This window comes from Phaethon lepturus, unplaced genomic scaffold (genome assembly GCF_000687285.1).
Source record: "Phaethon lepturus isolate BGI_N335 unplaced genomic scaffold, ASM68728v1 scaffold17953, whole genome shotgun sequence".
Taxonomy (NCBI): domain Eukaryota; kingdom Metazoa; phylum Chordata; class Aves; order Phaethontiformes; family Phaethontidae; genus Phaethon; species Phaethon lepturus.
Genome location: NW_010531388.1, coordinates 18,874 through 31,233, shown reverse-complemented (window position 1 = coordinate 31,233; position 12,360 = coordinate 18,874). Strand labels below are relative to the sequence as shown.

The 12,360-nt window shown below is 46.0% G+C and overlaps 1 protein-coding gene across 1 annotated transcript in view; it reads left to right on the top strand.

Annotated features, from left to right (window-relative positions):
- The window catches only part of IFT172 (intraflagellar transport 172), a gene marked incomplete at its 5' end in the record, with an annotated part of 34,776 nt that overhangs the window by 4,550 nt on the left and 17,866 nt on the right, over positions 1 to 12,360 (top strand). Inside the window, 12 exons of the mRNA XM_010284548.1 lie at positions 1 to 79; positions 2,132 to 2,185; positions 2,711 to 2,814; positions 3,478 to 3,563; positions 4,039 to 4,151; positions 6,904 to 7,071; positions 7,445 to 7,581; positions 8,428 to 8,535; positions 9,064 to 9,148; positions 9,482 to 9,574; positions 9,901 to 9,978; positions 10,385 to 10,633. The exon at positions 1 to 79 is cut by the window's left edge and continues 98 nt beyond it. Coding sequence (XP_010282850.1) covers positions 1 to 79; positions 2,132 to 2,185; positions 2,711 to 2,814; positions 3,478 to 3,563; positions 4,039 to 4,151; positions 6,904 to 7,071; positions 7,445 to 7,581; positions 8,428 to 8,535; positions 9,064 to 9,148; positions 9,482 to 9,574; positions 9,901 to 9,978; positions 10,385 to 10,633 — 1,354 coding nt within the window. The remainder of the gene's footprint in view (positions 80 to 2,131; positions 2,186 to 2,710; positions 2,815 to 3,477; positions 3,564 to 4,038; positions 4,152 to 6,903; positions 7,072 to 7,444; positions 7,582 to 8,427; positions 8,536 to 9,063; positions 9,149 to 9,481; positions 9,575 to 9,900; positions 9,979 to 10,384; positions 10,634 to 12,360) is intronic.

Below are 12,360 nucleotides of genomic sequence, written 5' to 3'. Positions count from 1 at the left end.
AGGGAAAGACAGATATCTGGTGGCCCATACCTCAGACACATTACTGCTGGGTGACATCGGCTCCAACAAGCTCAGTGAGGTACTGGAAAATCTATGGCATTTCCTGAGTGTCAAATGCTTAACTTTGTAACTCAAAGGATATGTTTTCTGCATGGAAACAATACATTTATTTTCAGAGTCATAGAATAATTCAGGTTGGAAGGGACTTTGGGAGGTTTCTTATCAAACTTCCTACCCAAAGGAAGGTCAACATTAAATTCAGATGTGGTTACTCAGGGCTTTATCCTGGTTGGTCTTAAAAACCTTCAAGGATGGCAATCCCACAGTTCCTCCGGTCTCCTGTTCAATGCTTTACTGTCCTCCTCGGTGAAAGCTTTTTTCCTAAGGCTTGTTGGAATCTCTGTTGTAATTTATGACCATTTCTCACCCTTTCACTGTGCATCTGCCAAAAAAAGCCTGACATCACCTTATTAGAGGTCTCTTAAGCCTTCCTGTCTCCAGGCTGAAGAAGCCCAATTCCTTCAGCCTCTTTCACGGTGAAAGTGCTTCAGCTCCAACCATCTTAATGGCTCTGCTGAACTTGCTGTAGTTTATCAATGTCTTCCTTGTACTGAGTAGCACAAAACTGGGTGCTGTACGTACGTACATTCCAGATGTGAATGTATGAATCTTAGTGTGTTTAAATAAAACAAACAAAAAAACCCACAACAAAAAAGCAGTCATGACCGCAGTACCAGAGCTTATGCCAGTACCATTTCTGGTACCAAACAATTCATACAAAACTATCCGTACCCTGAGCGTCACAGTGCACAGAGTGCTGAGCCCATGTGCCAAGCCTGGAGAACGTGGGCAGCAGGCTCGTGTCTGATAAAAGTATTAAATAAGCTTCAGGACATACTTGCTTTGTTCACACAGGTATCATGTACTTTTAATCAGGCTAATAGTATGCTAATCAGTCTAGCTGGGAGCAGGAATTCCTGACTGCAGGTTTGCGTTGGAGGGTACTGATACTGGGTAATCCAAGTGAAAATCTGGCGAGACTAAATCTCCCAGGTTTCTCTACATTATACTGCACAGAGAAGGCTTTTCTTTCAGTTGCACAGCTATACTCGCTTCTTATGAATAACAGGGTTCTGAGTAGTCATAGAATCATAGAATCATTTAGGTTGGAAAAGACCTTTAAGATCATCAAGTCCAACCATAAACCTAACACTGCCAAGCCCACCACTAAACCATGTCCCTAAGCGCCACATCTACACGGCTTTTCAATACCTCCAGGGTTGGTGACTCAACCACTTCCGTGGGCAGCATGTTCCAGTTCTTGACAACCCTTTCAGTGAAGAAATTTTTCCTAATATCCAATCTACACCTTCCCTGGTGCAGCCTGAGGCTGTTTCCTCCCGTCCTGTCGCTTGTTACTTGGGAAAAGAGGCCAACACCCACGTTGCTACAACCTCCTTTCAGGTCCATTTACCATCTTGCTGTCTCACCAGAGTTCTGTTGAAGCAGTGACTTAAAGCTTTTGCTCAAGGAGGGAAAAGGACAGTTGCAGCCTCAGCTTTCAGTTTTCTGCCTCTCTGATCACTTGCCTGTTGTCATGACAGTAACTATTGCATTATCCAGTGCTCTTCTCAAATTCTAAATCAGCTGGTCCCCCACTGACACTATACTGATCAGTCATGGTTAACATGGCCCCAAAAGGGTTTCAGCTACATATAGTGTGGAGATTCTGTGGAGATTTACTGAGGCAAAGGGGCTGTTGGGGATGCTTTTTATAACAAAGTTAGTCTGGAGGAAGGCAGAGAAGTGCCTGTGAGAGAATAAGCTAGAGGGACTACACTGGTCACATAAAGGCCTCTTGTCCAGCAGGCAATAAGATACTACACAAAGAGAACAGGAGTCTGAAGCAGAGGTTAAAAATAGGAGAGGGATGTGAGGAACTTGCAAGCTGGGAATGACTGAACAACACTGTTGACAGCTGAAGTGCTGGAACATGATCCCTTGCGCGGTGTAATTCTTGCTCTCTGTTGTGGGAGTTGAGAGCTGGACAATAGACCGCAATGCCTGCAACCTGGTCCCCTGCAGGAGCTGTCAGCCTGACATTTGCTCACTCCATGCCATCGCATTGCAGGTAGCCTGGCAAGGATCTGGAGGGAATGAGAAGTTCTTCTTTGACAATGAAAACGTAAGTTGGATGGGTCAGGATGCTTTCCATGAATGGTGAGTAAAGCCGTGTGTGCACCAGCAGAAAAAGTGTCAACTGCACTTCTGGGAAATCCTGTTTCTCAGCATTTTCCTGGACTTACCTTCTTTGTGCAGATCCTGACCTGCTTCCTCCCCATACTTGCCTTTTCCACGGGCAAGGTACAGAACAAACTCAGGGTGCTGACTGTCAAGTTACACAAGTCATAGCCCTATAGGAGAGAAGAGCAATAAAAGAGCAACCTCCAGAGAGGATGTTAGAGGTACAGAATACAGCTGTCAGGGTGACAGTTTGGCTCCTCCTGCAGGACTGATAGGCCCAGGACTAAAATGCCCAACCCCGAGGGAAAGCCAGCAGTCACAACAAGAAGCCAAGGACAATTCCTTACTCTTCACATGGGTTTGAATTTAGACTCGTGTGCAGCAGGTTATTTTCCGCACACCTCACTGATAGGTATGCATGCTTACCTGGCTTTTCTGTAAGAGTATATTCCCCTCTCACCTTCAGGTCTGCATGATCTTTAATGCTGGAGAGCTAACACTGGTGGAATATGGAAGCAATGACATTCTGGGGTCTGTCCGCACAGAGTTCATGAACCCTCATCTTGTCAGGTGAGTGTCACACCTGGCCAGCACAGGCATTTTGAGGGAGGCACCTCGGATATATACGCTCGGAAGCATCCCACTCTGTAGAACACAGCCCACATACACTGAGACCTGAGTGATCTGCTTCTGACAGTGACCAATGGTTGGGTTTAATTGCTCAGTTACACTTAATGGATGTAAAGTTTTAGAAGCACAAGAGCCCATTTTCCTTTCATATATGCTTATTGAAGCCTGACTTGGGTATTGCTGAAGAGGGACCTCCTGTGCATGTACACAGGCGACTCTGCATCCAGCTGGTCCTAGTACCGCATTATCAGGGACTCTAGATGCCAGTAGGACCTCCTCTGTGCCTCTGAAATACCATACTCCATTTTCTGATTCGAGAGAAGGGAGGATCATGGGCTGCTCAGAGGTGGAAGCGGTGTAACTAATGTGCTATTGGGGACACTGGTTCCAGAGGGGCAGCTTCGGGACTAAAGCCACGAATCAGAAAGGTTTGTTCTCATTTGAGGCAGCCGTAGGTACTGTGCAAGAGTCACAGGTCAGAGAGCTGCAAGAGGCTCCACGTGCTTGGGGAAGCTGCAGGTAAATCTGGGGGGACTATGTGATTCAGTCCTGTGAATTTAGAGAGTGGTAAAGGTGATGGTCATCATTCCTTTCAAATAACAGTGTCCGTATCAATGAGAGACGACAGAGAGGCGTGGAGGAGAACAAGAGACTGGCTTATCTGATAGACATCAAGACTATAGCAACAGGTGAATGTAAATCTCCCTCCCCTGTATTCTGCCAGCCTTCCTGATTCCTTTGTAATTTCTGTGCCAGGCAGCATACCCCTGATGGCCCGCTTTGCATGCACGCTGCCTGGCAGCAGACCACCAGAGAACAGGCTTCCCTGCTTTTGGCAGGTTGGCTGCCTGGTGTGGACACAGCTGTGGGGTGGCTGTGACTGTGTCCTGGACCTGAGATTCTGTGCAGTTCAGTGTGATGATATTGCTTCCTGCACTGCCTGGATCTGTGCGTGCTCACAGAAGGGCGGAGGAAGCTATTGCTGTTGATAAGACATCAAGCTAAAATGTCACTACAGTCTGCCTTTCACATCACAGCCTGTTTGCCAGCGGGTCCTGCCCTAATGAGGTCCCAGGCACCTGATCCCCACGGGAGAGCATTGAATGTTCAGCACTTTGTGGCACATTAGGTACTTAATGCCGTTTGCTTTCTTCCCTTCCCAAGTGGACCTTGTTGGTGGCTACAACACTGGCACTATCAGCCATGACAGCAAGATTGATTGGCTGGAGCTGAACGAAACAGGCCACAAACTACTTTTCAGGGACAAGAAGATGAGGGTGAGGCGGGAATATGTGGGGGAGGGTGGCAAGATGGCATGCCTGGGCAGAGGTAAAGACAGATACGTCTGAATGGAGGGAGGGAGGTGAGAGACACATCTGAAGTGCTCCTGATTTTTTGCCCACTCCTTTGAGGAAGATAGGCCATGTTCAGATTGCAGGAGCTGGCAGCATTGCATGTTTGGTCTTGAGTCGCAGCTAATTCTGAAGTTAGTTACTAGACATCTTGCTCCATCTCATCACACCTGAAAATGAAGATCATAGACTCTTCTGCCGTGAGATGGAGGCAAGCGGTTTAATCTCAAGATGAGGACCCTAATGTTGCACTTAAACACGTAAATTAAAAAAAAGGTGTTCTCTGCAACAGCGTGGCTTATGTTTGTAAGATGAACAGTCTAATTCTCTAAAACAGCGTAGTCACAACCAGATAGCTTGTTTGGTATGGTCCGTGGCTTGTGCTGATTCCCAGACCATGACTGAATGTTGTCTGGAAGAGTACTAGTAAGCCCAGGACAAAACTATGCCCAAAATCATGGTAATGGTTTCACGCTACCGATTATGATGTGCAGGTACTCGCCTCATGTACTAGCCAGGTTCAGTTTAACTGTACAGGTACAGCTGAAGAAGCTCACTGTAGCAGGCCAGAAGATGTATTTATCAATCGTATTACAGTTCCACTCAGTTCATTATCAAGCCTTCTTCACTGTTATGAATGTAAGGCTAAGTGACTGCTTCATTTGCTCCTCTTGTCACAAAAGTGTCCTGAGAAGAGAACGTGAGCCTCTTGACAGTGGTGTAATTCTCATCTAGAATTTCTATGCAGGCATTCCAGATGCTGTGGCAGACCCCAGCTATAGCACTGCAGCTCGTCACAGGATGGTTTGAATTGCTCCAGAGTTCCAATCCCACTGGGGGCTGTTAGTCTGCAGTAGAATATTTCCACATTGGCTGTACCTCCTACTCCAAGGATGAGTGAAGTAGTATATTCATGCATGAATACGTGTTGAAATCCCTGAGAACTTTCTCAGCCTCATCTCAGAAGAAACTAAATTCACCCTGCACGTTTCAGACAGGAACCCCAGGCTTCTTCACTGAGCTGTTCCTCCTTCATCGTTTTTGGAGCTTGACCTCTAAGATTGCATCATAGATTGTAGGAGGTGCAAAGATATCTTCTTGCTTGGAAGTGGCAGGTGTCCAATGAATTACCTGTCTGCTGATTTAGTCACTCACACACAGGCTGATTCATTGCTGCCAAGCTTATCAGCTAGAAACCAGAGCGCTCAACTTTGTAGCCAGAGGTTGCAGTCTACACATCTGCTGTCTCACAAACTTCACCACAGACTTCTCTCACAAGAGTGTGCTGGTGGTAGGCTTTCTTGCACAATGACTGTAGTTCTGGTTCAGGGCCATCACAGAACCAAGGCTCCTACAAGTACTTTGCGATTCCAGAGAAAGAGAAGGAGCAGCCCAATGTGGATTTGCACAAAATGTAATGCCTGCACCAGCATTGTAGTGCCTCTCTAATCAAGACCCTCTTAACTCTCAGAAGGAGGATTGTTCCATGTCTACAGCTTTTTAGGACACTACTTTCACATATCCATAAAAGTATCAGTCAAGAAAGACTTGTGCTACAAAGAAGACTGAATCGCTGCGAGTAGCAAGGGCTTCTGTTGGGGCTCTGCTGCACTGATATTCTTCAGAAAGATACTAATAGTGACTGCAGCCAGCACCAGATGAAACAAGCTTCTATTTGGAAGTGATATGTACATTTCCACAAGACTGTGTATGTCCTGTCATGTGAGAAGAGAGAACTTTCTCAGCAACATGTATTTTTATATCCATTTCTGCAGTCTTGTTCAGTTTATGTTTGGGTCCTCTAATTGACTGTCTCAACAAGAGGCAGTGGCATCATTAAGATTGCTGTTGCCTCTTCTGGCTCCTTTTCAGGCCTCTCAAGGGGCTCCATAACCAGCCCCTTTGTTAAATACCACCACCAGCCTGAATCAGACAGTACCATGACTCTCCTAAGCTATGTCTGTGCGTATTTCTCCGACCAGTTTGGTACATACTGAAACGAGGACTTTCTTCTTCTCCTCTTTTGGTGTGTCATGAGATTAGCACAATACTCTTTTCTTTTTCTGATCTTTGCTAGGTGAGGACAATTATGGCAAGGAGCAGAGACAGCCTAGGACTTTTAAGTTACAAGGCATCATACATCTTTGTTATGCCACGTGTCAGGTTACACCTTCCAAATTGTCAGGTTTGTTTCAGGGAAGTGTATTCTACAAACAAACACCCTCTCACCTTATTGGCAACAGTTTGTGCAATAGGACTTTTCCTAGGATGGACAGTTCAGCCCAGAACTGCAGAGTAAGGCCATTCCTGATCCCCCAGTTTATTTGCATGAAGGACTTGAAAGACCATTCAGCTGTTCCAGCTCCGCAACTGAGAGGGGAACTGAAGTATCACAAGGCATTTTCTGGTTTATATACTTTTGTGCATAGCAATAAGGAAGGCAGGATCTGAGCATGCTGCTTAAAATACTGCAAGGGTTAAAAAAGGTCTTAAGTCTTGGATAGTAATGTGTGTAAATAACAGTGTGGAATTTTGGGCTATATATCTTGGAAAAAGTCTGATTCCTGGTTGGTAATATCTGTTTACAAGATGCTTGCTCAGATGTTCCCACCACATTCATGTGAGCTAGCAGCCCAGCCATGAGCCCAGCTGAGCCTTTCTCTCTTCCCCCCTCTAGTTGCAGCTCTATGACATTGAAAGCAGCACCAAGACTACCATTTTGAACTATTGCTCCTATGTGCAGTGGGTCCCAGGCAGTGATGTGGTGGTGGCTCAGAACAGAAACAGCCTCTGCATTTGGTATAACATTGATGCTCCAGAGCGAGTCACCATGTTTCCTCTGAAGGTAAAACTCTGGAGACTTTGATTACCTCCAGCAGTTTCTGTTACTTCTTGCTCACATGTGTGGGAATAGTTAGGGTAGTATTGCAGAAGGGAGACAGAAGGGAACTGCTGGTTTCTCCTGGACAAAATACAAGCTCATCCTGTCAACTTTGTGGCAGGCATTTCTGGCAGAACATGGAGAGGATTAATACAGCAAGGAGCTGCTCAGTGGCTTTTTCCTTACCTCTGGTGAGATAAGGATGATGTCTGCTCAGTGTGAGCTCAGTTCAGCAGAACTTAAATCAGCAGAGCTGTCACAGTGCTGTCCTCACATCCCTGCTACCCCACATACCTTAGGAGAACATGAGAGTGTTGATAGCTGGTACTCTTTCCAGGGGGATATTGTAGACTTGGAACGGAATGATGGAAAGACTGAAGTGATAGTATCTGAAGGGGTGAACACTGTGTCCTACACCCTGGATGAAGGCCTCATAGAGTTTGGAACTGCTGTTGATGATGGGGATTATCACAGGTAAGTGCTAGATACACCACATGGTGATGGCAGGTAGCCCACTTCACATAACAGGCATCTGAGAGTCAGTGATCCATGAACTACAGCAGCACAGCTTTCCATACAGAGGTGAAGTTTAGGCTCTGATTATAATGTTGGTGCCAGGTCTGGCTATAATGCGCAGCAGAGTCCTTCAGGAGTGAATATTCAGCTTTTTCATCCTCATAGCTCTGTGGTTTCAGATGCTGTGGCATGAGAGACTGGCCAGTCTGGTCCCATTGATGCTGACAGAAATTCCCTGAAGGCAGTTTTCACTTAACTGCAGTGAATAAGTGTGTCTTCTGTAGCTGCCAGATGTGAAGTGGTACTCAAGTGCTTTTGCTGTTGCCCCTCCAGGGATGGTGACAATGTCATGGAAGCATTCAGGAGTTGTAGCAGAGTGAAAACTGACTGCTTGAAGCAGCCGTGATAGCCACCTGGGCATGGCTGACATTGTTATAGGGCTTTAAAACTAACCAGCGAAGAAAATTTCACATGTTCATAGCACTGATACCATCTGAGAGACTTCTTTGCACCAGGGACTTACTTCAGACACAACACTTTGGACTTGCCCCACACTGCTACAGCCTTCTGGTAATCATATGCCTCTAAGTACCTTAATGCCCAGACAGGGATCACCTAGATCACTGATTTTTTCCCTGATGTGTCAGGCCCTTGTGTTATACAATCCTCTTCAGAACTGGTCACACACAGCTTGCTTTGTTTTCAGTGCAGCTCTTGTTAGGAAGCTCCTGTCTCAGCCTAGGATTTTCCTCAGAGACCTCTTCTATTCTGTTACTGAAAGTCTGCAAATCTCTCTGTCTCAAGGGCTACTGCATTTTTGGAGACACTGGAAATGTCCACAGAGACGGAAGCCATGTGGAAGACCCTAAGCAGACTGGCTTTGGAAGCTAGACAGCTGCACATTGCTGAGAGGTACGGGAAGAAGCTATAACATCTTTTTGGCTTCAACACTCTCTTTGCTGAAACCCTCACAGAAACCAGGGTCTAACTAAAGATGTGACTCTTTGTGTCACCTGGAAGATTCACTGCATTGGAGAATTAAGTGTTCTCTATTTCAGGCAGTGAATTTGCCCTTTCATCCTAGACAGTAATGCTAGAACTGGGGACAGGAAGACATCACTCCGTAGCACACATTTTTGCTGGTGGCAACCCGAAGTAGTGTATAGCAAGGCTTCAAGGAGCGGACAGACATGGACAAGCATCTCTGAAGCAGGGGGAAGTGAAGCATGAGCACTGTTCACGTCCATGGCTTCTCCCATGGAGCAGGGCTAGAGAGCACATCTGAACATGGGTCTTAGCAAAGTCCTTCTCTTCAAGCAGGGCTACTCTGCCTCTCTAGCTTGCAGAGCTGGGTCTGCTGCCCAGGTTCTGATTTTCTCTTGGTGGACCAAAAGTGGGCAACAAAACCCAGTTATTGACTAACTGCTTTGCTCTTTCCAGGTGCTTTGCAGCTCTGGGCAACATGGCAAAGGCTCGATTTCTGCATGAAACCAATACCATTGCTGAGCATGCAGCTCAAGAGCACGTGAGTCAAACTTCTTCTGTTGTGTGGGGAGCTGCTTTCCTATAAACACTTGCATACACATTATCTTCTGTGTCCATGCTCACCAGTATCTTGCTACAGACGAGGACCTGGTCATGTAGAAACTGCTGGTGTAATCCTTCATCCACACATGCCAGGTCCCTCTTCTGGCTAGCCATTTCATATTGCCCCTGTCTTGCCACTTCTATGATTCTCATCTGTCTTCTTCCGTTTCTGTAATGACACAGACCTCACCTGTAGTCACCTCCCTTGTACCATTCCAGAGCCTGTTCTTTCACTCAACAAACTGACTGAGCTAACTGATGTTGTCTGCAGGGTGGGGATGGTACAGACCATTATCTGGTGCGTGCTCGCTTGGCCATGCTAGACAAGAACTACAAGCTGGCAGAGATGATCTTCCTGGAACAAGTGAGTTAAGGAACAAGGAGCAGAAAAGGTGTTAATTATTTCTGAGCAGGGAGGTTTGTGTCTGGTGGGAAAGAGAAAAGGAAGAGGTTGCTTATTGCTGAGAGAAGAGTTTTTGCCCTGAAATAGAAGAAGGTATTTCTTGTTCCAAGTTGTAGGATTGCCCTGAGGTGCATGAAGAGGGTGAGGGAAGAAGTATATCCATGTAAAAGGGAGGGTACACTTTTTCAAGTGTCTTCTGCACATCTAATCTTGGTCACTGTGAGAGCTTAATGGCAATGCGTCTGCTAAATTGAGCTTTCAGGTTGACACTTTGCTGTCTTACACAGAACGCCACAGAGGAGGCCATGGACATGTACCAGGAGCTGCACATGTGGGATGAATGCATTGTGGTTGCCGAGGCCAAGGTACAGAATAGAGCTGCACTGGACTGTGGCCTGGGCTCACTTGATAAGTCTTCTGGTTGGGAGTCCACTCAAGGTGTGAGTTCTCTTCACCTGCCCTATCAGGACCTCACTTCTGCTTGGAGGGGCTCCAAGCAGAAGGGAAGGTTGCATTGATAGAAGTACAGACCTGGGTGAATAGTGAGGGAGAAAAACTACTAAAATTGGTTTAGGAGTATCTAGGGCTTTGGAGAGAATGGATGATGGAGTGGTACACAGGGCTGGCATTGTGGTTTCTGCCAATTGCAGTTGCTTAGTTTAACTGGGCAGCAAGGAGTATGGTGCCATGAACTAGCTGTTCAGAGCCTGCAGGCTGAGCAGGACAGCATCTTAACTGGCCCAGGTCAACCAATGCTGCATTTCTCAACAGGGACACCCGATGCTGGATAAGTTGCGTCGTGGTTACTACCAGTGGCTGCTGGATACCCAGCAGGAGGAGAAGGCTGGGGAGGTCCAAGAGGGACAAGGCGACTACCTGGCAGCCATCAGCTTATACCTGCGGGCAGGGCTGCCAGCCAAAGCAGCACGGCTGGCCATGAGCAGGGATGAGCTCCTGACCAATGGGGATGTCATCAACAGGGTCTCTAAGGCACTGATCAGAGGGGAGCTGTATGAACAGGTGAGTGGACCCCCCCATTGGCTTTCTTCTTAGTGACATCAAAGCTCTTACCCTGTCTTCTGCATCTCTGAGATACAGGGGGTCTGAGCTAGAAAGCAGCAGATGTAATTCTGCGTTAATAGATTTGCAGTTAACATTTGGGAGGAAATCCTAATTGTGTCCCTTATACATGAGCGTAGTCTAGAATTGCTGTCAGGAAAAAGATCGCAATTCATTGGCGACATGTCTCTGAAACAGCAGCTTAGTGTTCAGTAATAGTCAAGGAGGCCCTTGTGAATACAGGAACCAAAAGGAGGAGTTGTGAGTCAAACAGAAAACGTGATATCACTGTGAAAATCACAGAATCACAGAACCATTAAGGTTGGAAAGGACCTTCGAGATCATCAACACCCAACACCACCATGCCCTCTAAACCATGTCCCGAAGTGCCACATCCACACGTTTTTTGAATGCTTCTAGTGATGGTGACTCCACCACCTCCCTGGGCAGCCTGTTCCAATGCTTGACCACTCTCTCAGTAAAGAAATTTTTCCTAATATCCAGTCTAAACCTCCCCTGGCACAACTTGAGGGCATTTCCTCTCATTCTATCGCTCATTACTTGGGAGAAGAGACCAACCCCCACCTCACCACAACCCCCTTTCAGGCAGCTGTAGAGAGCGATGAGGGCTCCCCTCAGCCTCCTCTTCTCCAGACTGAACACCCCCAGTTCCCTCAGCCACTCCTCATCAGACTTGTGCTCCAGACCCCTCACCAGCTTTGTTACTCTTCTCTGGACACGCTCCAGCACCTCAACGTCCTTCTTGGAGTGAGTGCTTCCTCATAGTAGACTAAAAAATGATGATACAGCTTTCACATAAATATGGTCTAAATGGAAAATCTAAGGAAGAAAAATGAAGGAGGTTGTGAAGACAATCTGTAGAACCATGAATATCATAGAGAAGGGAAGTGATTATTCTCTGTGTCTAAAAACACAAAAAATTGGTAACTAATTAGGTGATAGTTTTAAAACAAAAGGTGTTTTTCATACAGCACCTAATCATGTTAATGTAAGAAAGCAGTGCCGAGGCTGACCAGTGTACAGCTTGGTATCCTGGCCAACAGTGGCCTCTTGCAGATGTTTAAGAAAGGAATATAAAGAACAGGGCAGGCAAATGTAAGGTGATCCTTCGCCTAGTGTACATTCATGGTTTCCAGCAGTTCGCAAACTATAGTACATCTGAACAGTTTTATGCTTAAGAGCTCTTGATAGATTTTACTTCTATGAGCTTGTCAAATTACTGTTTGAGCCATCTGTACTTTTTGATCTACAATATTGGCTATGAGTTACCCAGTTTAGTTATGTATCGTGTGGAAAAAAAAACACTGCTTTTTGCTGGCCTATTTTATGTGCCTTGCTTAAATTACATTTCTCCGGTCTCATTTTACCTTCAGCATTTTCTGACAATTTCATTTTTACCCAAGAGAATTTTGTGATTTTCTAAACCCGTCACCTTTTCTTAAGCCTTCACTTGAAAGTGTAACTGTGGAACTTATTGCTGCCAGTTGTTTTGTTACCAAAAAGTATAAAAGTGTCCAAAAGTGATTAGACAAACCACAGAGGTAGAGTCTGTCAAAAGCCATTAAATATGACAATGTGAGGGCATCATGACACAAACTCAGGGAGCTTCTACTATGCAGATTGTCAGAGACAGATAGATATAATGAAGGAAAGGCTGGTATATACTT